We start from the raw sequence: 27773 nt of genomic DNA, 5'->3' as shown, positions 1-27773 counted from the left end.
TGGATTTCAGAGTGAGGTACTGCACAGTGAGATAAATACCACATGAAAAGTCGGATGGAAAGTGGGGCCAGATCAATACTAAAGAGTTCATTTTCATTCACTTATTTAATAAATCCTTATATCGAGAACCTATTAAATGCCATACCTTTAGGAGACAAGACACATTGTTGTTCTTGTGGAGATAAGAGTATAGAAGAGGCAGACGGACAGTAAATCAACCATCACACAAATAATTATTCAACTTTACTTGCGATAAGCTCTCCTTGTGAAGGACAATGCTTGTGTGATGAGAGTTTGCAACAGGAAAATCCAACTGAGTCTAGGGGTCCAGGAAGGCTTCCATGAAGAAGTGACAGTTAAGGCTGAGACTCAGGTAGGGCCTATTGAGCTTAAAGGGGGGCTTGTTTGGTGGTGAGGTTGTTGGGTGGGATTGGAAAGAACATTGCAGGCAGATGCGATGTGGACAAAGGTCTGGAGACAGGGAGTTACGTGGTGCTATTAAGAAAAAAAAAAAAAACCCTAAAAGGCTGCATCCACAAAGACTGGGGGCCATGTGATCACTCTTGGGTTTTAGGAGCCGCCCCCTGGCGGCAGTGAGGGAACGATAAAGGCGCAGAGGACCAGTGCTGAAGAAACCAGTCCGTGTGCTGTCATCACAGACCTGGGGCAGGGTCAAGGTGAGCACTGGAGCTGGGGCTGTGTGGACAGAGAGCATAGAACAGACTCGACAGATATCGAGGGGCTAGAAGTGATTGTACTCAATGAAAACAATCAGATGTGGGCAGCAAGGAGAGGAAGACCCCCAGGTTCCTGGATGGAGCAACGGGGCAGATAGTGAAATGGAGGATCAGACTGGGGGTGGTGATGGAGAGGATTAGGGGCTGCTACTGCGTTTCACTTTGGACATGCTTAGACTGAACTGCCTCTGGGGATATCCAACAGGCAGCTGGATATGAGTTTAAAGCTCCAGAAAGATTTCAGAGCTGGAGTTACAGAAGCAGAAAATAACAATTAAAAGCCATGACAAGTAACTCAGGGAACAAGCTTACTCTGGGAAAGGAAACAGAGAAGACAAGAGGGTCTGGGACCAAGCCAGACATAGCCAAAAATGACAACAGCATAGATATTTACCAGGCAAACAGAATGGTGGAGTACGTTTTTCTTTTATAAGAAACATAAATGTTCTTCCTGAAAATTAACTTTTAATTTACACTTTGTTCTACAAAATGGAGTCTCCATTAACATTTTTTAAACAAATATTTAGAATTGCTCTGAATCCCTCCGGTTTTGTAGTTTTCTAATCAAACTCCAAAAAGCTATGCTGTTCTTTGTGCAAAATTCATTAAAATCTCCTCAGGAGCTCCATCTAAGTGCTTGAATATGCACTAAAAATGTTATTTGAATCCCCTTTGATTTTCAGGTTGAACATCCTTGTGTTTGTCACAGCAGATCTGGTCCTCACATGGACAGCTAACTCCCATCAGGTTTCTCTGGGTCTGCATTTGAGTATAAAAATTGGAATCACCTTTTTTCTAACTGCAATACCATCAGCGTTAAATTTTAGTGTAAAATTTAATTGGAACCTTTGATGTTTAGGTATCTCAATGCTTCCCTACCTAAATGACCCATGTCTTGTGAATGGCAGTTTTATATTAGAATTAACTAAACATAGAGAAGAATTTAGAGAATCTAGTTCATTGATTCAGCTTTGAGTGCCGACCCCAGTCTTTATCACTGAAGTGCTCCTATGTGTTCAGTGAGCTGGCTTTATCTGGAAGCACTTGTAATAGTGTTACCTGGCTCTTGAAACCATCTTCCAAATACCCCTCCTGGCCCCCTACCCCTTCACAAATGGTGTTTCACTTATAACCTTTCTGGAATCATTGTCCCCAAGAGGACATACACACCCCTCATTTGCGTCAGTGTCCATTCTTGTCGTCCTCTTCAAAATCTTGTTGTGAGGTTCTCAAGTTCTGCCCTGCAGTGACCTTGGAAGAAATACTGTTTTGAGCTGTGTCTATTCCTTGAACATAAAGTTCTTTACAAACATCTGCGTCTCCTTCACGACAGACACCTGTCAGGATCTGAGGAAACTTTGGCAGAGCACGGTGGTGTTTGCGGTACAGCATCCACATCTGCAAATTCCAAGTCTCTGAGCGAGTACTGCCATTCCACTGCGCTGGGTTGAAGAGCTGAGATGTAATTGTAAATGGACATGCCTGGGACCTCCTCACTGCTCACACTGCTGCCTGATGACTGGGGCAAGGAATCCTCATATTTACTGACGTTAAAGGCACCTTCCAGATGAGTCTCGCACAAATGAGAGTCTGGGTCAGAAGTGACAGTTTTCCCAAAATGACCTTCCTGATTTTCACATTTCCGCAGAGTCTTCTGGAAGGCGGTGTTGTTCTCAGGACTGTCCAACGGCCTGACACTGTCCCTCCTCTCACAGATCTGGTCCCCAGGGGGCTCCCCGGCTCTCGGGCTCTGCTCCCCACCTGCCTCCTCTTCCGCCACATTTCTCCAGTCTTCTGAACTTGTTGAACTCAGAGTAAATAAAGACCCTTCCTCAGAATCGGAGTCAGAGTCCACCTCGTACTGAGCGTCAGGAGTGTGCTTCTGCGTGGGCTCCTGGTAAGTCGGAGTCACTGGCAGGTCCCCGCCGCATCCTGGAGGGACGCCGAGTGGGGACGGGTCTCCCGCGTCGCTGAGCGCGGCCGCTTCGTGGTGGGCGGGAGGTTGTCCCTCAGCACGGGCATCCTGGAGGCTCTGCTGCTGTGGGCTCTGCCCGTTCTCCTTAGAAAACCCCGAAGGGAGGTGTGGGGGAGCCCCTCTGCTCTCTGCCCCAGGGCTCAGCGCCTGTGTGCGCGCTGGCCTTTGGCAGAGAGGCGCTGTCGTTTCCCTGGGGCGGGGTGGGCCTAGTTCATTGGAATCCTTACGGTCTGAGCCAGGGCTGGTCTGCATTCCGGCAGCCACTGCAGGGATGCCCACTGAATGCTCACCGAGGGAAACTTGCCTGGCCACAGTGTCGTAGCTGCCTTCTCCAGGAACATCATTCCTGTAGATGTGGTCCCATCCCGCCGACGTGAGTTGGGTGTCACGGGCGTTTGGCAGTCCATAGAGAACGCGCCGGGCTGCACTGTGATTTGGGGGCACCTTATCCATCCCACTTTCTGCCCCAGTGGGGACCCCGCGTTGTTCCCTGTCCTGCCGGCCGCCAGCCTCCCTTCTGCTCGGTGCCACTGTTCTTGCAGGAACCACAGCGGCGTGTGGGGCCTGGTCCTCATAGAGGTTTAGATGGTGGACAGTTTGGCGCAGATCCATCCTCGGCTGCTGTACGTTTACCGCACCTTCGATTTCACCGTAGAAGGCCTGGTTTGAATACACGTTCCCTGACGCTGAACCTGGACTTTTTTTCCGGCATCTCTGTTGCCACAGTCTGTCCACATAAGGCCTCGCAAAAGCCCCCAGGCAGAAAGCCACGAAGAACGTGATGAACACCGACAGGCAGACGGCCAGGACCAGGTCCTGGGAAGAGTCTTCCTTTCTGCCAGCAGCGTGCACATCCTCGGCCCTCCTAACCCGTTTTAGCAGCTGTCTCGGCCTGTCGCCAACATCAGAGCCTGCAGTGTCCTTCTCCAGCATGGAATAGCGCACTTCCGGGGCCCTCTCAGCTTTGCTCCCTATGTTGGTTTCCATATGATTCAGATCAGCGTGAGGAAGGCGAGTCTCTCTGGACACTCTGCTTGTGAGGGTCCACCGGTGTGCATCCTCCTTCCCTAAGAATGGGAATGAGACTCCAGTGATTTAAAAGCATCTGTGAGCCCTCAGTCCTTTATCTCCCTGTGTGGGTGCACAGGCACTTCAGTCCTGTCCTACTCTTTGCAACCCCATGGACTGTAGCCCGCTAGGCTCCTCTGTCCATGAGATTCACCAGGCAAGAATACTAGAGTGGGTTGCCATGCCCTCCTCCAGGGGATCTTCCTGACCCAGGGATCAAACGTACATCTCCTGACTTGCAGGCAGATTCTTTACCACTGAGCCACCAGGGAAGCCTCGGTCCTTATCTAGCTAGATTTAAAATCTGTTTTATATGATTAGCAGTTTTACTGGCTGATTGATTGGTTGGTTGTCTGATGCCAATAGTGTGTGTAAGGCTCCGTGCACATTTACAGGAGGCTCTCAGGCTCGGGTCTGAGGCTCCAAGGCCCAGAGGCTGTTTCTGAGGCTTCCTGACTGACTCCTGCCCACAGGAGGAGGGAAGCCAGGCTGTGGGTACAGTCACATTGCCCCTCCTCTCTCCACATCCTTACCTACTTACTGCACATCTGTAAGGACATTCTATCAGCCCCCTGCAAAATCTGCCTTGGCCCCACCTGTGTTTGTTATATCATCTCCTCACCTTCCTCAGTGCTGGTAAACAGCAAAAATATTCAGGTTTTTCTATTGGTTCCTGACATTCTGCCCTTCACACTCGGAAGGCTGGTGTGTGGCTTTTACAGAGTGATGAAACAAGTGTGGCTGACACCATCAAGACTTCTCTTATCATTATGGATTTCTCCTAAACCCGTTAAGCATGGCCATGTCTCTACTCAATAGCAGTCCTGAATAGAACAGAGGCCAGAACTCATTAAAAAAAAAGAGAGAGAGAGAGAGAGAAATCCATTTCTCTCTTTTTCCCCAGTTAGGAGTTTGATTTTAGATTTAGCCAAGATAGTTCATGACAACAGTGCTTAGTTGTGTCTGACTCTTTGCAACCTCATGGACTGTAGTTGCCAGGCTCCTCTGTCCATGGGATTTCCCAGGCAAGAATACTGAACTGGGCTGCCACTTCCTTCTCCAGGGGATCTTCCCAACCCAGGGATCGAACCCACATCTCCAGCATTGGCAGGCGGATTCTTTACTGCTGAGCCACCAGAGAAGCCTGATAGTTATTAGTGGGAAAAAAAAAAAAAAAAAACCCTTTCCAGAATATTCAAATCCAGTCACATATTTTAGCAGTTTGGGAGAGTGACAGATAAAAAAGTGAAGAAAAATATACTTTTGAAATTTGTGTGTTTTGTTTATATCTTCAGAGGGGTAGCAAGTATCTTAAATCATTATGGTTCAAGTTTTAGAAGTTCCTTGATTATTTTGTTACTCTTTTGGATAAAAATATGACATCTGGGGGTTGTAGAGAAACATTCTCTCTTTGTGAAATTTCTGGTTTTGACCAAATCCAGTGGTTCCTGACCATGTGAAGAAAATTGTTCATGAATTGAGGAAAACAGGTACCAACAATTGTTCTGTGATATAGCCCAACGATGACTAATGCACTCTTGCTCCTGAGGTGGCTGTCATTGTTTCAAGTGTCACTAAATGTTTTGTGTACTTTTTTTTCTGTTTAAATGGAACCACTTCTGAGAGGAGAGGTACTACTGACTTACCTAAGGACTCACTGCAAATAGCATTCCACCTTTTCCTCCAGGACTCAGAAATAACATTTTGGAAGACTGCCAGGCTGTAGTCACACTGCCATGGGTTATCAGCCAGGTCAGCCTCCAGGTGGGGAAGTTCTAGAGCCATGACTACCACTGGCAGGATGGCTGTCAGCGCATTGTTGCTGAGGTCTACCATCTGCTCAAGAAAAAAACACAGAAATTTAGGACAGTCTGTGAATAAAGACATTTGGAGACAAATGAGTTACAGATACGGTCTACATCTCTATGGAAGCAATATGAATTACCCACTGATTTCAGAGTCAGAGACCACTGGGTTTAAATCTCTGCTCTGCCCCTAAGAACTCTGTGAGACTCAGCAAACTGTCAACTCTCAATGAGTCTACTTCCCAGGGTTGTTCTGAAGATTAAATATATGGGAAATCTTTAAGTCCGGAGCCTTCATTAGAAGCCCAATCACTTTCCCTTCCTTTTTTCCTAAGAGTTGTGATTTGCACTGCTAGATATAACCTAGACTCCCAATTCTTATCAAGATTTGGAATTAGGTACCAGGTTTAGAATGTCTAGAAGCCCTATAATCTTGAAAGTGGCAGAAAGTATTGGAGGATAGAGTCCAGAACAACTGTGGTTGAACAGAAGGAGCAAAGAGAATTCTTTTGCATCAAGTATTATTTTAAATGTTGTTGTTCAGTCGCTTAGTTGTGTCTGATTCTTTGTGACCCCATGAACTGCAGCACTCCAGGTTCCACTATCTCCCAGAGTTTGCTCAAATTTGTGCCCTGAGTTGATGATGCTATCTAACCATCTTATCCACTGCTGTCCCTTCTCTTTTTGCCTTCTATCTTTCCCAGCATCAGGGTCATTTCCAATGAGTCTGCTCTTTCACATCAGGTGTGAAGATAAGATGCTACCTTATCTTAAAGGCAGTACATTTCTCTGCATCCACAGCTACACAGTATACACAAAATGACTGCTTTTCCTAGTCTCATATGAAACAAAAGGGAACAAAAGGGACCCAGTGATTCTAGAAACACAGAGCAGGATCTGCCGAAGGTGGATCTGGCAGCGGAGTTATGGGGCAGGGGAAGCAGAGTCAGGTGTAGCTCTCGCTGCTGTCTACAGAGCATTGCTGCTGTGTACCAGGCATTTCACTGGGTGCTTTACATGCCGTATCTCTGATCCTCCAAACAGCTTTGTCATCTCACCCTTTTTACAAAGGAGAAAACTGGACGAGGTCACAGTATATCCCACATAGTCCCTAGTCCTAGAACTTGGTACCCACATGCTCAGAAAATAATGGAGTAATGGCAGAGTTAAAGTCTGATCTGCCTCTGCAGCTGGGTGCCTTCTATTCCAGAATACAGCCTCTTGGAGCCTGAGCTCTCACTGCCCTGAAGTGAAGGACTGGGCAGAGGAGGCCTGGAGAGTGAGGCACCAGAGTGGGATCATGGGATTTGAAAGCAAATCATAAATGCCAACTTTGCTGAAAAGTAAAAAGAGGGCCATGGATAAAAACCAGAAAGTCTGAATGTAATTCAGGTCAATTGTTTAATAAACATCAGGGAAAAAGCAGCACTGGCATCTTAGGTTATATAAATTCTTAAGAAAAGCTGACTCAAACACTCAAACAACACCATAACCAATACTCAGCAGTGAAGGGGACCTTTGCATTGGTGAGTAACCAAGCCCTCTTAACTCTTAAAGGAAGGTTGTCAAAAATAGGAAATGAGATTTGGAAGACATACACAAAACAACTTTGCTTTGGCCTGGCCTCACCTAGGATCAGTGGCTTTCTCTGTACACACTTCTCATCAACAGGTGAAATATCCTCATGTTCTGGTGGGTATTTTCTTCTTCGTGCACATCTGCTTTTTCATCCTAGCAGCTATTATGTTACAAATCATGAAACTGAAATCAAAACAGAAAAGAGGACAGAAAGCTAATAAAGTGATTCAAGAGGGGTAATTTCTGAGAAAAGATGAAAACAGAATAGACCAATTTGGCTAAAGAAGTGACCATTCACCATCATTTGAAAGGAATGTACATTATATTGTAGAGAGATTGGGAGAAGCGTGTAATGTTGGTAACAAATCACTATGCTAGGAAGAATGGCATGCAAAAAGGAAGGCTAATTTGAAATGCCAATGAAACATTTTCATTCTATCTAAACATGAGGATGGATTTATGCTTTAAAAATCTATCTGGCTTCTGAAAAGATTCCCACATGGGAAGACACATAATATAGTGCAAGTATTAAATATATCATCTGGGGAAAAAAACAGCATCCATTTTAATATTCAGCTTTCTGGTACCAAAGATTCTCATCATGTCCCCAAACCAGTTTTTAGAGTTATTGCTGAACATGCAGAAGGGATAAGAGAGAAGGAGAAATTGCATGATTCTGGGCAACTCAGGTAATTTAGAATTACAGATGATTTAAACATTCTTGGGCTTATTTTTTGGTCTGCCTGTAGCATCTATTACCTGTGAGCTGCAGAAGACTTTTATTTATAAGCACAATAAAAATGCACATGAAATAAAACAGGCATAGGGAAATTATATATATAAATATAATCAGCATGGGCTTCCTTGGTGGGTCAGTGGTAAAAGAATCTGCCTGCAATGCAGGAGATGCACGAGATGTGAGTTCAATCCCTGGGTTGGGAAAATCCCCTGGAGGAGGGCATGGCAAGTGACTCCAGTATTCTTGCCTGGAGAATCTTCATGGACAGAGGAGCCTGGCGGGCTACAGTTCATGGGGTCACAAAGGGTAGAACATGACTGAAATGACAGACACTCACACACACACACATCATCAGTGTATAACATACTAAGTGAGGTTCCCAGGCAATCTGACAACATTTCTGTGGTGAATTGTGGAGTGCTGCCAAGTTAGGTAGACTTTCTCATCTGCTCTGATAACTACTATGGCAGGCAGATCCCCAGAAAACTTTCCCCACATTCACATCCTTTGAGTCATCGCCTCCCCTTGGAGGGGGAGAGGAGAGACCTCTGCTTTGTTTCTTCTTTTTTTGGAAAATATATCTTTTAAGTTTATTATAAATGTTAATGCTTCATACAGACAAAATCTATGTAAAATATCACAAATGTACATAGTTTATTTATTTTTTCCTTTATTTATATTAGTTGGAGGCTAATTACAATATTATAGTGGTTTTTGCCATACATTGACATGAATCTGCCATGGATTTACATGTGTTCCCCATCCCGATCCCCCCTCCCACCTCTCTCTCCATCCCATCCCTCTGGGTCATCCCAGTGCACCAGCCCTCAGCACTTGTCTCATACATCCAACCTGGGCTGGTGATCTGTTTCACACTTGATAATATATACATGTTCCAATGCTATTCTCTCAGATCATCTCACCCTCACCTTCTCCCACAGAGTCCAAAAGTCTGTTCTATACATCTGTGTCTCTTTTTCTGTCTTGCATACAGGGTTATTGTTACCATCTTTCTAAATTCCATATATATGTGTTAGTATATTGTATTGATGTTTTTCTTTCTGGCTTACTTCACTCTGTATAATGGGCTCCAGTTTCATCCATCTCATTAGAACTGATTCAAATGAATTATTTTCAGTGCCTGAGTAATATTCCATGGTGTATATGTACCACAGCTTCCTTATCCATTCGTCTGCTGATGGGCATCTAGGTTGCTTCCATGTCCTGGCTATTATAAACAGTGCTGCGATGAACACTGGGGTGCACGTGTCTCTTTCAGATCTGGATTCCTTGGTGTGTATGCCCAGGAGTGGGATTGCTAGGTCATATGGCAGTTCTATATCCAGTTTTTTAAGGAATCTCCACACTGTTCTCCATAGTGGCTGTACTAGTTTGCATTCTTACCAACAGTGTAAGAGGGTTCCCTTTTCTCCACACCCTCTCCAGCGTTTATTGCTTGTAGACTTTTGGATAGCAGCCATTCTGACTGGCGTGTAATGGTACCTCATTGTGGTTTTGATTGGATTTCTCTAATAATGAGTGATGTTGAGCACCTTTTCATGTGCTTGTTAGTCATCTGTAAGTCTTCTTTGGAGAAATGTCTTTTAGTTCTTTGGCCCATTTTTTGATTGGGTCGCTTATTTTTCTGGAATTGAGCTGCAGGAGTTGCTTGTATATTTTTGAGATTAATTCTTTGCCTGTTGCTTCATTTCCTATTAATTTCTCCCATTCTGAAGGCTGTCTTTTCACTTTGCTTATAGTTTCCTTTGTCGTGCAAAAGCTTTTAAGTTTCATTAGGTCCCATTTGTGTATTTTTGCTTTTATTTCCAATATTCTGGGAGGTGGGTCCTAGAGGATCTTGCTGTGATTTATGTCGGAGAGTGTTTTGCTTATGTTCTCCTCTAGGAGTTTTATAGTTTCTGGTCTTACATTTAGATCTTTAATCCATTTTGAGTTTATTTTTGTGTATGGTATTAGAAAGTGTTCTAGTTTCATTCTTTTACAAGTGGTTGACCAGTTTTCCCAGCACCACTTGTTAAAGAGGTTGTCTTTCCTCCATTGTACATTCTTGCCTCCGTTGTCAAAGATAAGGTGTCCATAGGTTTGTGGATTTATCTCTGGGCTTTCTATTCTGTTCCATTGATCTATATTTCTGTCTTTATGCCAGTACCATACTGTCTTGATGACTGTAGCTTTGTAGTAGAGACTGAAGTCAGGCAGGTTGATTCCTCCAGTTCCATTCTTCTTTCTCAAGATAGCCAATAGCTTTGGCTATTCGAGGTTTTTTGTATTTCCATAAAAATTGTGAAATTATTTGTTCTAGTTCTGTAAAAAATACCATTGGTAGCTTGATAGGGATTGCATTGAATCTATAGATTGCTTTGGATAGTACAGTCATTTTCACAATATTGATTCTTCCAATCCATGAACATGGTATATTTCTCCATCTATTTGTGTCCTCTTTGATTTCTTTCATCAGTGTTTTTATAGTTTTCTATATATAGATCTTTTGTTTCTTTAGGTAGATATATTCCTAAGTATTTTATTCTTTTCATTGCAATGGTGAATGGTATTGTTTCCTTAATTTCTGTTTTCTCATTGTGGAGTGTATAGGAATGCAAGGGATTTCTGTGTGTTAATTTTATATCCTGCAACTTTACTATATTCATTAATTAGCTCTAGTAATTTTCTGGTGGAGTCTTTAGGGTTTTCTATGTAGAGGATCATGTCATCTGCAAACAGTGAGAGTTTTACTTCTTTTCCTATCTGGATTCCTTTATTTCTTTTTCTGCTCTGATTTCTGTGGCCAAAACTTCCAAAACTACGTTGAACAGTAGTGGTGAGAGTGGATACCCTTGCCTTGTTCCTGACTTTAGGGGAAATGCTTTCAGTTTTTCACCATTGAGGATAATGTTTGCTGTGGGTTTGTATATATAGCTTTTATTATGTTGAGGTATGTTTCTTCTATTCCTGCTTTCTGGAGGGTTTATATCATAAATGAATGTTGAATTTTGTCAAAGACTTTTCCTGCATCTATTGAGATAATCATATGGTTTTTATCTTTCAATTTGTTAATGTGGTGTATTACATTGGTTGATTTGTGGATATTAAAGAATCCTTGCATTCCTGGGATAAAGCCCACTTGGTCATGATGTATGATCTTTTTAATATGTTGTTGGATTCTGTTTGCTAGAATTTTGTTAAGGATTTTTGCATCTATGTTCATCAGTGATATTGGCCTGTAGTTTTCTTTTTTTGTGGCATCTTTGTCTGGTTTTGGTATTAGGGTGATGGTGGCCTCATAGAATGAGTTTGGAAGTTTACCTTCTTCTGCAATTTTCTGGAAGAGTTTGAGTAAGATAGGTGTTAGCTCTTCTCTAAATTTTTGGTAGAATTCAGCTGTGAAGCCATCTGGTCCTGGGCTTTTGTTTGCTGGAAGATTTCTGATTACAGTTTCGATTTCCGTGCTTGTGATGGGTCTGTTAAGATCTTCTATTTCTTCCTGGTTCAGTTTTGGAAAGTTATACTTTTCTAAGAATTTGTCCATTTCATCCAAGTTGTCCATTTTATTGGCATAGAGCTGCTGGTAGTAGTCTCTTATGATCCTTTGTATTTCTTCATTGTCTGTTGTGATCTCTCCATTTTCATTTCTAATTTTGTTGATTTGATTCTTCTCCCTTTGTTTCTTGATGAGTCTGGCTAACAGTCTGTCAATTTTATTTATCTTTTCAAAAAAAAACAGCTTTTAGCTTTGTTGATTTTTGCTATGGTCTCTTTTGTTTCTTTTGCATTTATTTCTGCCCTAATTTTCAAGATTTCTTTCCTTCTACTTACCCTGGGGTTCTTCACTTCTTCCTTCTCTAGTTGCTTTAGGTGTAGAGTTAGGTTATTTATTTGACTTTTTTTCTTGTTTCTTGAGGTAAGCCTGTATTGCTATGAACCTTCCCCTTAGCGCTGCTTTTACAGTGTCCCATAGGTTTTGGGTTGTTGTGTTTTCATTTTCATTTGTTTCTATGCATATTTTGATTTCTTTTTTTGATTTCTTCTATGGTTTGTTGGTTATTCAGAAGTGTGTTATTTAGCCTCCATATGTTGGAATTTTTAATAGTTTTTTTCCCCTGTAATTGAGATCTAATCTTACTGCATTGTGGTCAGAAAAGATGACTGGAATGATTTCAATTTTTTTGAATTTACCAAGGCTAGATTTATGGCCTAGGATGTGATCTATTCTGGATAAGGTTCCGTGTGCACTTGAGAAAAAGGTGAAGTTGATTTTTTTGGGGTGAAAAGTCCTATAGATATCAATTAGGTCTAGCTGGTCCATTGCGTCATTTAAAGTTTGTGTTTCCTTGTTAATTTTCTGTTTAGTTGATCTATCCATAGGTGTGAGTGGGAGTAAAGTCTCCCACTATTATTGTGTTCTTGTTAATTTCCCCTTTCATACTTGTTAGCATTTGCCTTACATATTGCGGTGCTCCTATTTTGGGTGCATATATATTTATAATTGTTATATCTTCTTCGATTGATCCTTTGATCATTATGTAGTGTCCTTCTTTGTCTCTTTTCATGGCCTTTATTGCAAAGTCTATTTTATCTGATATGAGTATTGCGACTCCTGCTTTCTTTTGGTCTCCATTTGCGTGGAATATCTTTTTTCCAGCCCTTCACTTTCAGTCTGTATGTGTCCATTATTTTGAGGTGGGTCTCTTGTAGACAGCATATGTAGGGGTCTTGTTTTTATATCCATTTAGCCAGTCTTTGTCTTTTGGTTGGGGCATTCAACCCATTTAAATTTAAGGTAATTATTAATAGGTGTGGACCCGTTGCCATTTACTTTGTTGTTTTGGGTTTGCGTTTATACAACCTTTCTGCATTTCCTGTCTAGAGAAGATCCTTTAGCATTTGTTGAAGAGCTGGTTTGGTGGTGCTGAATTGTCTCAGCTTTTGCTTGTCTGTAAAGCTTTTGAATTCTCCTTCATATCTGAATGAGATCCTTGCTGGGTACAGTGATCTGGGTTGTAGGTTATTCTCTTTCATTACTTTAAGTATGTCCTGCCATTCCCTTCTCGCCTGAAGAGTTTCTATTGAAAGGTCAGCTGTTATCCTTATGGGAATCCCCTTGTGTGTTATTTGTAGTTTTTCCCTTGTTGCTTTTAATATTTGTTGTTTGTGTTGCTTTGCTTCTAACAAATAGACTATGCTGAAAGCAGTGAGATCTCTCTCCCATGATCACATTCCGTGAGCCTGTAATGTTCTTGCAAGCAGGCTTTCTCCTCTGGGCGCTGAAGCCAGCTGCCATGCCGTGTCCTGCTGCGTGGAAGCCCACATGGCACAGAAAGAAGCGCAGGCTGACTCTGACAGCCAGGAAGGAACTGAGCCTTCAGCGTGATAGCCCAGGCGGAACTGAATCCTGCCAATAACCACGTGGGCTTGGAAGTGAATCATTCCTCAGCTGGGCCTTCAGGTGAGACTCTAGCCTTGGCCAACATCTTGACTGCAATCTCTTGAGACACGTTCAGCAGAGGCCCCAGCCAAGCCTTGCCTGGATTGCTGATCCACAGAAGGTGAGATAAATACATGTGTGTAGTTTTAGATGGCTAAGTTTGCAGTAATTTGTTACACAGCAATAGATAACTTATACACATATGCATGATCATCATCTATCCATTCATTCCTTTGTTTATTCACCAAGAGTTCGCAAATACATGGTATGTACTGGACAGATGTTAAGCACTAGAAAACAAAATAGACATAATGTATGTCCTCAAAGGGGCTCAGTGGTAAAGAATCTGCATGCAATGCAGGAGACACAGGTTCAAACCCTTGGGCCGGGAAGATCCCCTGGAGAAGGAAATGGCAACCTACTCCAGTATTCTTGCCTGGGAAATCCCAGAGACAGAGAAGCCTGGCATGGGTCACAATAGAGTCGGACATGACTTAGCGACTCAACACACACACCCATATGTTCTCAAAGAGCTCTGCACCTGGTAGAAGGATTATAGGGACACAAGCATTAACAGTTAACCATACCTAAAATGAAATAATTTCAGCCTCCATATGTACAATAAGGAAAAATCATATCCTATTAAATATGTATAAAGGGAATGAATTCAATCTAGAGACCCAGGGAAGGCTTCCTTGAGGAAGTGATGTTGGAAGGATTAGTAAGAGTTCACGCTTTCAGGCAAAAGGGTTAGCATGATGGGAGGGCTTGGGGTGAAAGCTGGGCAGGAAAGCAGTTAGCAAGAGGAGTGTGGCTTGAAATGAACCTGGAGGTGCAGGCAGGGGCCAATCACATTTGTATGTTAAAGGAGTAGGGCATCCTGGCCACTTGAGAATTTCTATGTGTAGTCTATGTTTATAAAGGACTGACTGTATTCCAAATATTTTAATAATTTTTATATTGACTCCATTCTAAGAGATAGTATTTGAGTATACTAGGTTACAAAACATATTACTAAAATTAAATTTACCTGCTTATTTTTACTTCTTAAATCTAGTTACCAAGAACATCTAAAATTGCCTATGTGGCTCACGTTGTTTTTATTGGATGATGGTGGTCTATGTAAAGAAAGGGGGTATGCGGTGCAGGTCGCAGGCACAGGGGCTTAGGCTGCTCCTAAGCCATCTCTGGGCTTCCCTGTGGCTCAGACAGTAAAGAATCTGCCTGCAATGTGGGAGACCTGGGTTCGATCCCTGGGTGGGGAAGATCCCCTGGAGGAGGTCATGACAACTCGCTCCAGTATTCCTGCCTGGAGAAGCCCCATGGACAGAGGAGCCTGGTGGGCTGCAGTCCACGGGGTCACAAAGAGTTGGACACGGCTGAGCGACGAAGCACAGCACAAGGCATCTCTGGGTGTCACACTGCAGGCCACGTTGGTATTTCTGAAGGAACACTGAGGAGAGACTTTACAGTATCTTCCCAAAGAGGGGAGGTGGGAGAAAGGGGCCTGGAGGAGAAAGGGCTAGAGCTGTCAGAACTAGGGCAGGGCTCCAGGAGTTCTCACACTCACAGCTGTCAGCATGTCAGGACCTTGGTGAGATGCACTGCAGGGTGCCCAAGAGACAGGCAGCAGGGCTCTACAGTGTGACACTGGTCCCCCCAACACCGCTCTGATGTGGCATGTGGTATGTGCGATGCAAGCATATGTTGGTATCATTATTGTTTGTATTATTTTGTGTCCAGTTTTGGTGCGGAGGCACCAGGGTCACTGGCCTTCTGAGATTCCTGTGGTCCTGGGCCCAATGGGTGAAGAGCCCATACAGGCCCATAGCATCCCAAACTGCATGAAACACCAGGATATTTGACTGACCTTGTAGTTTAGGGAGGAAGCCTTGCTAATAACTGAGATTCATTTTCTTGCCAATTGGTAAGTGAAAGCTTGGAGCTGGGTTTAATTTGACTTAGGAAAAATAATGTGCCTATTCTCGCTGCTGAGTATTAATGTTCAAATAAAATTCATGTCCACTACTGAGGCCTTGGAGTTTTGAGGCAAGAGAGAGACTTCAACTTTTTAAGGGGAATCTTAAAATAGACTTATATTTTTTGATTAGTAGCCAGTACTACTGGGCATGTAGAAACTCTTCAATGAAAATATTCTTCTAATATAGTTGCCTGTAGGTCCACATATTTGAGATGTTATAAACTTTATTTTCTAACCTGTAATTTTTTTAGGTCCTTGAAGGCTTCTGGATGAATTCTGAATATCCTGTTGCTCTTTAAATGAAGGTTTTCCAGTTGCAGGCAGTTATGAAAATCAGACAAATCAATTTGTGATATCCTGTTGAATGACAGATCCAAACTCTGTAATGACTTCAGTTTCCATAGTCCTGTTACAATTAAAAAGCAGATTGAAATATAAATCTGATATTTACTGTAGCATTGTTTATAATGGTAGAAAACTGGATACAACTTAAATGGTTCACAACAGAGAAACAGGCAAACAAAGGATAGTCTATCAATACTATAAATACCGTGTAGCCTTAAAAGAGAATGGGGTAGACCAATATGAACTGACTGAACAAGAAGGTAAATGTTAATTTTCAGAAAAGTATGGAGTATAATTCTAATGTTTTTGCAAAAGAAGAACCAGATACATATGTTTTGAGAGAGCAGAGAAGAAGGCCTGGAAAGAGATGAACTAAGGTACCAGCTGTATTTACACTTTGGAGCAGGGTGGTGAAGAAAGGCGAAACTATGCTTTTATTTTATACACTTTGAATTCTTTCTTTATATGAGATTGTGCTAATTTGGGGGCTTCCCAGGTGGTGCTAGAGGTAAAGAACCTGCTTGCCAGTGCAACAGACATAAGAGATGTGGGTTCAGTCCCTGGGTGGAGATCCCCTGGAAGAGGGGATGGCAACCCACTCCAATATTCTTGCCTGGAGAATCCCATGGACAGAGGAGCCTGGCAGGCTATTGTTTTCAGGGTCACAAAGAGACCAACACCACTGAAGCTACTTAGTATGCATGCACATGCTAATTTTATAAGAGCACCAGTAAAAAAATTTAACCTGGATTGAATGAGATAATTATAATACTTGCTTATTTGAATGACTTGTGGGTAAAACTGGGATGATCTTGCTATGGATATAGAGAAAAAAGTTGTTTTGATGCTTCATATACATGGATGAGTTCTTCCCCTTTTCAGTTATTATTATTCTATTTTGTAGTTATATCTTTTAACTACTTATTGTTGATAAGTGTTTTCTAGAAATTCTTATATTAGGTAATGTATTACAGCTAGATATTTTACTTTCTGGCAAAATCATCTAATTGAGTGTTGGCCTCTGCCTTTGTATTTCACTTGATTCCAGAAGTAACCATTTGGCACTGAAGATAAACGTTGAGAATGAGGTGCTAGCCATAGCAGTCTTCCAAATTTGATTTTCCATATGAGTCTCACAAGGAAGCCCTGCATTTTTACATTTCCTTCTGCTCTGTTCTCACATGTAGTCTGTGTCTTTAACAAACCTCTACGTAGCAGATCATGTTGGTTCGATTCCAGAAGGGTTTATTTCTTGCCTACTGTCTGCAGAGTACTTACTATAAGACTGATTATGCTGACAGACAATGACTTAATTGAAATGGCTTCACATCTATGCCCTCACATCTTCATTTCAGCTTACAGACTGAGCAAGAGATCACAAGGACGACAACCCAGTCAGAATATAACAAGCAGGGCACTTGGTGCTGGGGACGGCGACAGCATAGAACCCTCGTGCCGGGTCACGTGATAAAGCACACACAAGGGAAAGAGCGATTCGTTACACAACGCAGTTACACCCCCACCAATAAAACCATCTCTGGTTGTCAGTCTCTCCATCAGATGATTGGTCCCTTCAGGGCAGAATTCACATCTTTGTGAACACTTGTAAGGCCTGTTGTATGATATACACTCCACAGGCTAGAGGTCACAGTGGTTGACCTGCACAGAAATTTACAAGTCGTGGAGCCAACATTAAAGATTCAATACAAATATGTACATTTCTAACTTTTCTTGAAAACCTGGAAGTCTCAAATGGCACAAAACATTTGGCTGGAGCTGAATGAAGGCTGCCTGCTTTGGATGGGACATGTGCTTATAGATGAATAAGATGTCTCTATCAAAAATAGGAAGACAAGGAACAGGTCAAGAAGCCCTCATGCTTAGAACAATGAGAGACCGCCAAGGTTAATATTCAGCGGGCACATGCTGAATATTTAAGAATACAACATGAGAAACACGTCCATACTGGCTCATGAGCAGCTGCTGCTGAGCCCTTGTATGCACTGCCCTGGGCACTGGACTGACTGCATCCTCCCTCCCCCCTCCCTCCCCCAGAAAGATTCTACTCCATCAATACAGCCGGGAGGCTTCCAACTTGGGAACCCCGGTGAAGGCCGTCTGTTAAATGTTGTGAATGTAATCTCTGGGGAAACCTGTTTCTTTGTGGAATGAATATCCCTATATGTTTTTATATGCAGACATATGGGTCTTGAGGAAAAAATGCCACACAAAAACTTAGATGAAGGAGCTTCTTAACGTTTTCATGAGATTTCCTGGCCTGTGTAGGGATGTAAGCTCATGGTTGCTACTATATCTAGTGCTTAATCAAATTGAATAAGTACCCCAGGAGTTCAGTGATGAGGGAAACCACACCTATCAATTGATAGGGGGTGTTGAAACCTCCACCTCTAACCGTGGATTTGAAATGCAGCGGGACCTTGTGGGGCCTTCTCAGAGACAGGGCCCTGTGTTCCTGACCTCTCATCTGAATAGAAAAGCTTTAGCCTCCTGGGCCTTCCCCAAGTTCCAAACAGCAAATTTAATCAGAGAAGTGAGAAAATGTAGAAACCAAGGAAAACAATCAAGTAAGACAAAATAATAATAGTTTATAAAAACAGAATGATCATATGATCCAGCAATCCTACTTCTGGGAATATACTCAGACAGAACTATAATTCAAACAATACATGCACAGTTATGCTCATAGCAGCACCGTCAAAAGAGCAAAAGCAGGCAAACAACGTAAATGATCCATCAACAGATGAAGATAGAGAAGATGTGGTACGTGCATACAATGGGATACCACACAACCATAAAAAAGGATGAAACAATGCCATTGGCAGCAACGTGGATGGACCTAGAAATTATCATAAGTGAAGTAAGTCAGACAGAGACACATAAATACAATATGTGGAATCTAAAATATGGCACAAATGAACCTATTACAAAACAGACACAGACTCATGGACCGGGAGAACAGACTTGTGGTTGCTAAGTTGAGAGTGGGGAGAGAAGAGGGATGGACTGGGAGTTTGGGGTTGGTAGATGCAAATTATTAGCTTTAGGATGGATAAACAACAAGGTCATACTGTATATAGCACAGGGAACTATATTCAATATCCTATGACAAACCATACTGGAAAAGAATATAAAAGAAGAATATACATATATATGTGTGTGTGTATAACTGAATCACTCTGCAGAAATTAGTACAACATTGTAAGTCAACTACACTTCATTAAAAAAAAACAAACGACCAAAAAAAAAAAAAATCACAGTCTCATCTGAGCCAGCTCTGCAGGCTGATGTGCCCGCTCTGCAAGCAGAGACGCTTTGACCTTGGTACTAAGGCATCCTATGGCATGCCCAGTGTGTCCCCCTGCAGAGCAAGGCCATACGGGTGCAGCTGCCACATGTGGCTGGCAGGAGGCAGGGAGGCTGCTCTCAGCAAACGTCCTCTGCCAGCTCTGCGGAAGCTGTCTGTAGCAGGAATAACTCCAGGCCAAACAAACACTCCAGCTATTTGAGTTTTGAAATAAAATTGGAGGGTGGGGCAGTTAGCAACTGAGGGTCATTTTAGCTGCTACCACTAAGGGACCTTGTAAGGTACAGTAGCAAGAACTGGGATGGGAAAGAGAATTAGATACTCAGGATGATCAAATGGCCCTAAGGGAGAACTAATATTTTGGCACACCTGTTCTGTATGAGGTAGAAGGAAAGATATTTTATGTATATCATCACTCTGTTACAGTTTTTACAAATGCTCTCTCTAAGCCTCACATCAACCTTTATATATATCACTATCTCTAGTTAAAGGTAAGAACCAGGAGGCTTTTCTAGGTTAAGTGACTTGCTTAAGGTCAATAAACAAGTAGAGTAATACACGGTGCTTCCCTGGTAGGTCAGTTGGTAAAGAATCTGCCTGCAGTGCAGGACACTGGAGTTTGATCCCTGGGTTGGGAAAATTCCCTGGAGAAGGAAATGGCAACCCACTCCAGTATTTTTGCCTGGAAAATCCCATGGACAGAGGAACCTAGCAGGCTACAGTCCATGGGGCTGCAAGAGCTGGGCACGACAGTGACAAAACCACCACCAAGGAGTACAAAAGATAAAGCAGAGAGTAAGGCCACATATGATAGCACATACGACCCTACCTACAAAACCAAAGCAGGCTCACAGATACAGAGAGCAGACTTGTGGTTGTCAAGGGAGAGGGGCAAGGGAGAGGGATGGACTGAGAGTTTGGGTTGATAAATACAAACTGGCAGAGTGGAACCAGACCATGCCCAAGCATGTTTGGGGATGGGGGGGCGGGGTGGCTTTTGAACACGGACAGTTGTAAAACTTTTTATTTGACTTCCTTCATAATATTCAGCTAAGATCCACAAGAAGATAACTTTTGCACATGGGAATTAAGACTGTGATGTTCAGTTATTCCTTCCACATGAAGATTTCCTCTTCACTTCTACTTTTAGAGAATCAAGTTTTAACGCTACTAAGAGAACTGGTGAAGTTCTACAAATGATCTTTTCGTTTGGGTGTCTCTCAAGATGGAGTTGGGGAATTTGGGTAAACTCTTCCAAGACCCTTGACTGTGTTTCTCAATAAAGGGAAGTATGTTCTTTTATAAACTACATGGTGAAATCAGTGTTGAAGGACATTCAGGTGAGTGAAAGAGGTTGTGAGGTGCATTACTGGGTGGGGACTGGTTATCAGAGAGCACATTTAAAGAGAGTTGAATGTTGGGAGAAAAATATGGAGGCAATTTTGTGGAGAAGGGATTATTTATTAAACTGTCTTCTGATGATCACTTAGGCCACAGGAGGCAAGAATTTGATTAGCCTTTGCATTTAAATGGCCAGAGACAGTTTTATTATTTCCAAGAAATTATCTCAGTGTCTATTAGAGAAAAGGCTACAGAGGGTATGTCCAGACATTACACTATCTTAGAAACATTTCTTCGGACTCTGAACTTCCTAAACGCTCTTCCAAATGTGATAATCCGATAACATAAAGTTTATGGCTTCAAGTTCAAAGAGTATTAAGAATTGGACTAGAGTCTGGAATGGTCCTGGATAACATATTTGATTCATAAAATCAGCCCTTAATATGGTCAAATTTACACGGGTGAGCCATAAACCTTGCCCTCTTAGCTTAATGACATATATTCATGTTGTTACTTTTGAACCTGTATTGGTTTTGAGAACATTGGTTATTGGTATTTCCATAATCCAAGGAGCAATCAGGATGAAAGGTTTAATATCCTACAAATGAAAAGAATACAACCTGCTTCTTTTTTTCAACAATACACTGGTTACATTTTTTTCCTTCTCCACCAGTTTCAAAAATCAGGTACTATTTCGCCTCAGTGATAACATACTTATCTCTTGGATTCTGGAATTTAGTGTGTTAATGTGAGGTTGTCACATCTGGTCTGTCAGCCTGACTGGAAACCCAGTAAGACGTTTGTCCTGATACATCTTCAGGTACTCTTGGGCACTCCCAAGATACTTCTTGATGTAAGTGGGATAGTGTAACTGGAGACTGGTTCCCAGGATTTCTATTTTTTTAAACTGATTTTTCCATTGTTAATGCTATACTCCCAAAATACGGGAAGAAGGTGAAGTGATCATTAAGGTTAAATTCACGGTTGGCTTCTGTTTTGTAAATTACATAGGCCAGTACCTCCTCTGGGTATTTTTCCAACATGAAGCTTTTTGGTAACAACACAGCTGGTCAGTGTCAAGACAGGAAGTCAGCTGACATTGGGTTAGTCAATATGATCTTTTACCCTTCCAAAAGTGGACTCTCTGGAGTCAAAGCAACCTTTCACTGCCTCTATGAACTGTCACAATTTTAAGACATGTCAAACATGATTTATAAAGGTACACATGTGCCACAGGCCAACTGTTTGATTGGTGCTGAGATTATCTCTAATTAATCGTCAATTGAGATGAGAGCAAACACCTATGTAAATCAGTTCAGTTCAGTGGCTCAGTCGAGTCCAGCTCTTTGTGACCCCATGGACTGCTGCATGCCAGGCTTCCCTGTCCATCAGCAACTCCCGAAGCTTGCTCAAACTCATGTCCATTTTGATGGTGATGCCATCCAACCATCTCATCCTCTGTCATCCCCTTCTTCTCCCGCCTTCAATCTTTCCCAGCATCAGGGTCTTTTCCAATGAGTCAGTTCTTTGCATCAGGTGGTCAAAGTATTGAAGTTTCAGTTTCAACATTAGTCCTTCCAATGAATATTCAGGACTGATGTCCTTTAGGATGGACTGGTTGGATCTCCTTTCAGTCCAAGAGACTCTCAAGAGCCTTCTTGAACACCACATTTCAAAAGTATCAATTCTTTGGTGCTCAGCTTTCTTTATAGTCCAACTATCACATCTGTACATGACTACTGGAAAAACTATAGTTTTGACTAGATGGACCTTTGTTAGCAAAGTAATGTCTCTGCTTTTTAACATGCTGTCTAGGTTGGTCATAGCTTTTCTTCCAAGGAGCATCTTTTAATTTCATGGCTGCAGTCACCATCGCCATGATTTTGGAGCCCCCCCCCCCCCAAAAAAAGTCTGTCACTGTTTCCACTGTTTCCCCATCTATTCGCCATGAAGTGACAGGACCAGATACCAAGATCTTAGTTTTCTGAATGTTGAACTTTACACCAACTTTTTCACTCTCCTCTTTTACTTTCATCAAGAGGCTCTTTAGCTCTTCTTTGCTTTCTGCCATAAGGGTGGTGTCATCTGTGTATCTGAGGTTATTGATATATCTCCCAACAATCTTGATTCCAGCTTGTGCTTCATCCAGTCCAGTGTTTCTCATGATGTACTCTGCATAGAAGTTAAATAAGCAGGGTGACAATATACAGCCTTGATGTACTTCTTTCCTGATTTGAAACCAGTCTATTATTCCATGTCCAGTTCTAACTGTTGCTTCTTGACCTGCATACAGATTTCTCAGGAGGCAGGTCAGGTGGTCTGGTATTCCCATCTCTTTCAGAATTTTCCACAGTTTGTTGTGATCCACACAGTCAAAGGCTTTGGTATAGTCAATAAAGCAGAAGTTGATGTTTTTCTGGAACTCTTGCTTTTCTGATGACCCAACAGATGTTGGCAATTTGATCTCTGGTTCCTCTGCCCTTTCTAAATCCAGCTTGAACATCTGTAAGTTCACAGTTCACGTACTGTTGAAGCCTGGTTTGGAGAATTTTGAGCATTACTTTGCTAGCATGTGAGATGAGTGCAATTGTGCGGTAGTTTGAACATTCTTTGGCATTGCCTTTCTTTGGGACTGGAATGAAAACTCACCTTTTCCAGTCCTGTGGCCACTGCTGAGTTTCCCAAATTTGCTGGCTTATTGAGTGCAGCACTTTCACAGCATCATCTTTTAGGATTTGAAATAGCTCAGCTGGAATTTCATCACATCCACTAGCTTTGTTTGTAGTGATGCTTCCTAAAGCCCACTTGACTTTGCATTCCAGGATGTTTGGCTCTAGGTGAGTGATCACACCACTGTGGTTATCTTGGTCATGAAGATCTTTTTTTGTATAGTTCTGGGTATTCCTGTCACTTCTTCTAAATATCTTCTGCTTCTGTTAGGTCCATACCTTTTTTGTCCTTTATTGTGCCCATCTTTGCATGAAATGTTCCCTTGGTATCACTAATTTTCTTGACGAGATCTCTAGTATTTCCCATTCTATTATTTTCCTCTATTTCTTTGTATTGATCACTGTAAGTCTAACTATTTACCTATATAAACAGTTAGATACAAATGATTCTCTGCTTATGGATTATAATTATGAATTAGAGTGGGCTAGGATCACATCTACTGCAATAACTATTTAACATTTTAAAAGATAACGAGATTTAGATAAAAACAAATTTATTGTTACCTAGCCATAGTCACAGAATGATGAATGGGAAGGTATGCTAGAGGGGACTCAACCTAGTAAAAACTAAAAGTATATGATGATTACAGAAAAACACTTCAAATCACAAAATGCTATGGATAAAAGAACTCAAGTATAACCAATTAGATTTAGGGCTTACATTGGCCTTCCATCATTGATCTGTTTTATTCATCTCTCCATAGTTCTATATGCTAGAATTCTATTATTAAATAGAATTTCAGATACAGGATTTGCTCATTTCATATGTTTTCCCCCCTCTTTTGGAAGTTTTTAACATATTTTCTGATATTTTGGGAAGCAAAAGTTTAACTTGAGAAAAGAAGATAGGACTGTATCTGCATTTTATAGGGATATTTGGTCTTTAAATGAAATGTATTCATCCTAACCACCAGTGAGCTCTGGGGAATTCATCTGCCTTAAGGAGTCTGTCAGCATTTTTCTATTTACTGTTGTGGTGGGCTAATATTTTGACACATTAATCTTTTGCCTATCTCTTTCCCTTATTTCCTTTCTCTCCATTCAAGCAGAAGGTAAAAGATCTGTGTTAATTGTTCCAGGGGAGGCCCTCGCTGGTGGCACAGTGGAAAGAATCCAGCTGCTAATGCAGGGGACATAGGTTGGATCCCTGGTTGGGGAAGATTCCACGTGCCGCGGAGCAACTAAGCCCACGTGCTGCAACTACTGAGCCCGAGCTCTGAGGCCTGCAAGTCTCAGCTACTGAGCCTGAGTGCTGCAACTGCTGAAGCCCGCATGCCTAGAGCCTGTGCGCCACAGAAAAGAAGTCACCGCAGTGAGAAGCCCGCACGCAGCAGCTAGACAGGAGCCCCTGAAGGTACATCATAAGGCAGAAAGCAGAGGTGCAAACATGTCTTTTTGGCTTTTGTTTACCAAAGGCCTAAGTCTTTACAGGAAAGGAATTTCTAGATCTAGATAGACGATTGTGAAGAAACAAAAGCAGGTAAGAATTTCCTCCAAACTGAAGAACTGAAAAGAAATGTTCTCTGGCTAGAAGGGGTAAGGGATACATATATGAGCATGTGTGCACGTGCACACACACACACACACACACTTTGATGCCTTGTTGGCGTATAAGATTCTAGAGCTGTGGTACAAATCTAGGAAAAGACAAATGAAAGTCCCTGAAAGACTGAGGTTAACTGTCACTATCTCTCCGTCCCACCCTAACTGATGTTAGCAGAATGGGGGCTCAGAATTAGAAATTCTGCTGAATTATAAACTTAACCTGTATTTGTGGGTTGAGATTCACATTTAACACATTAGTTAGGAAACACTGCTATATCATGTGAGTATGTGTAGCTTTAATGATGTTCATCAAAAAGTTATAGCAAACAAAATGGAAAGAATCTAAATGCTATTTAACTGAACTGATTATATGTATATATGAAAACTGGGGCTTCCCTGGTGGCTCAGATGTAAAGAATCTGCCTTCCAGTGCACGAGACACAGGTTCTATCCCTGAGTTGGGAAGATCTCCTGGAGAAGGGAATGGCTACCCACTCCAAGATTCTTGCCTAGAGAATCTCATGGACAGAGGAGCCTGGTGGGCTACAGTCCATGGGGTTGCAAAGAACTGGACACAACTGAGCAACTAACATATATGAAAATTATTTGACTACTTAAAATATTTATGAGATTGCTTAATTATGTATGATGTTCAAAATATTCGGTGATATAAAATTATGTTATGACATATGGGAAGTAGGATACAATTTTGAAAGAAAAATATATAGGTAGGCATAAAGAATAAAGTTGAAGAATATATATTACATGAGGGACTTTAATGTTTCCCTTTAAATTTTTCTTTAATTTCTAATATTCTACAAATAATAGGCATTTCTTTTACAATAAGAATATAATAAAAATCATAAAATGCAATTATTTTACACTGTGCACTGAAAATACTACACGCTGCTTCTATGGAAAAGGTCGGGTAGAGAAGACTCCTGTCCTCACACAATTCTGCTGATGTGGGGACTGGAGCAGTTGTCCCTTCACCTGCCAGGCTATTATTGTCACAACTATGCTTACAACAGGACCAGAAACTGGTGAAAGAGCAAAAAATAAATGAATAAATAAAAAGATAAAAACATGAAATTAAAGAACTGAAAATGAGAAAAACTATATATAATTTGAGATGGAGAAAAATGAAAATATCCTTACATTTTCTTAGCATGTGCATGCATGTGTGCTAAGTTGTCCCAGGCATGTCTGACTCTGTGCAGCCCTATGAACTGCCACGCTCCTCTGTTCATGGGATTCTCCAGGCAAGAATACTAGAGTGCACTGCCCTGCCCTCCTCCAGGGATCTTCCTGACCCAGGGACTGAACTCATGTCTCTTGCATCTCCTGCACTGGCAGGCAGGTTCTTTGCCACTAGCGCCACCATAGGGTCTAATATAAAGTAAGTACTTAGCAATAGTGACTGAGACTGAAAACAAATAGGGAAAGGAAATTCAGCTTTCCTGAATTAAAAAAGGAAGCTGTGGCTTACAAATCTGATTTTCTAAATAAAACATCATTACTATTATAAAATATAAAAATATAAAACATTATTATTAGTATTAATATATATATTTTCTAAATAAAAACAGTGGAGTTGAAGAACTCCAACATGTAGATTACTGAGTATCAGCATGGATGAATATTTATTATAAAATAGGACGATATGTGTTCTGATGAGTTCAAATTTTGATTTAATAATAAGAATTTACATATACTATTAGCATATATATAGTCTACATTTGGAGGAGAACTAGATAAGTAGATGTAAAATGTATTCTGTAAAAACAAAAGTTATAAATATGGCAACATTTAATTTGAATTGTTACATATTAAAAGTATCTGAACTAGTTATTTCTCAATGCTAATTAGTAACAAATATACATAAATCAAATTAGGTAATTTAAAATAATGCATTATTATTTAGCACTTAAATACTTTCTATTATTAGTATCTCTTGACAAATTCATATAATATCAATTTAAGTTATGGCAACAGGAGATTAAATTACATTGACTTTAAATTCCACATATTATAAACTTAAAATTCTCATAAGAAACTCCTTTTATTATATTTGAAAAGCGAAAGTGAAAAAATTAGTCACTCAGTCGTGTCTGACTCTTTGTGACCCCATGGACTGTAGCCCTCCACACTTCATCCATGGGATTTTCCAGGCAAAAATACTGCAGTGGGTTGCCATTTCCTTCTCCAGGGTGTCTTCCTGACTCAGGGATAGAACCAGGGTCTCCTGCACTGCAGGCAGAGTCTACCGTATGAACCACCAGGGAAGGCCTCTTATTATATTTACTCTGACCAAATTGCTGTACTTTCAGCTGTTTTCCTGAAACTGAAAACAAACCTGGAATTCTTACTGACACAAAACATTATGACTCAGTGGGTAAAGAATCTGCCTGTAATGCATGAGACATAGGAGACACAGGCTTGATCCCTGGGTCGGGAAGATTCTCTGGAGAAGTAAATGGTAATCCACTCCAGCATTTTTGCCTGAAAAATCCCATGTACAGGGGAGCCTGGTCGGGTACAGTCAAAGGGTCGCTAGGGTCGGACGTGACTGAGCAACTAAGCATGCACATTAGCTCTCCAAATACTCGTGGTTTCTTGGTCCATCTTTTAAAATTGTACTTACCCTTGGGAATGTAGTTGAGTTTATTTCGTTGAAGAGTAAGCAACTTTAGAAATGGAAGCCGATTTCTCAAGCTGCCTCTGTGGCGTTTCACCCATGAAGACTTAAAACTGGGTAGATCCAATAATACTGAGTGAATGGCGTTGTTGCTGAGGTTTAGTATTTCCAAAGCATGAAAATGTTCAAGAGAGCTTAAGGTTATTTTTGATATGAGATTGTTACTAAGGTCCAGGTGTTTTATGTTCCATTCTTTTTTCATGTGAGTTTGTAAGAGAACCCTAAAGAAATTGGAACTTTCATCCACCGTGGGTGCTATCTGTGATATGTCCACAGGTATTTCATGCTTTCGAGCAAAAGAACAATTTGTTGTAAGATATCCATTCCATTGGCACTTGGAATTGAATAAAATACTGCTTCTTCTTGATGGGTTTGTCATTGTGCCAGTAAAATAAAGACCTATAACCATGGCAATCACTCGGAAACACAGGTTTTTCATAATGCCTGGAGAAAGAAAAACTGAC

The 27773-nt window shown here is 41.5% G+C and overlaps 1 protein-coding gene across 1 annotated transcript; it reads right to left on the bottom strand.

Annotated features, from left to right (window-relative positions):
- Window positions 1-150: 150 nt before the first annotated feature.
- LRRC66 (leucine rich repeat containing 66) lies at window positions 151-27748 on the bottom strand. The gene is made up of 4 exons (XM_065914319.1): window positions 27256-27748; window positions 15563-15732; window positions 5427-5616; window positions 151-3779 (listed from the first exon to the last, which is right to left on the bottom strand). Exons 1-4 carry the CDS (start codon window positions 27746-27748, stop codon window positions 2062-2064), a joined length of 2571 nt encoding a protein of 856 aa, XP_065770391.1. The 3' UTR covers window positions 151-2061.
- Window positions 27749-27773: the final 25 nt, after the last annotated feature.

Source organism: Muntiacus reevesi, chromosome 22 (assembly GCF_963930625.1).
Source record: "Muntiacus reevesi chromosome 22, mMunRee1.1, whole genome shotgun sequence".
Classification (NCBI taxonomy): Eukaryota; Metazoa; Chordata; class Mammalia; order Artiodactyla; family Cervidae; genus Muntiacus; species Muntiacus reevesi.
This window is presented reverse-complemented; position numbering and strand designations above follow the sequence as displayed.

Bases quoted from the DNA above. Each gene is read 5' to 3' on its own strand.
- LRRC66 (XM_065914319.1), bottom strand. From the start codon at position 27,748: ATGAAAAACCTGTGTTTCCGAGTGATTGCCATGGTTATAGGTCTTTAT. The intron at 15,733-27,255 runs GTAAGTACAATT...TAATTGTAACAG, and splicing joins ACTCAACTACATTCCCAAGG to GACTATGGAAACTGAAGTCA. The intron at 3,780-5,426 runs GTAAGTCAGTAG...TCCCATTCTTAG, and splicing joins TATTTGCAGTGAGTCCTTAG to GGAAGGAGGATGCACACCGG.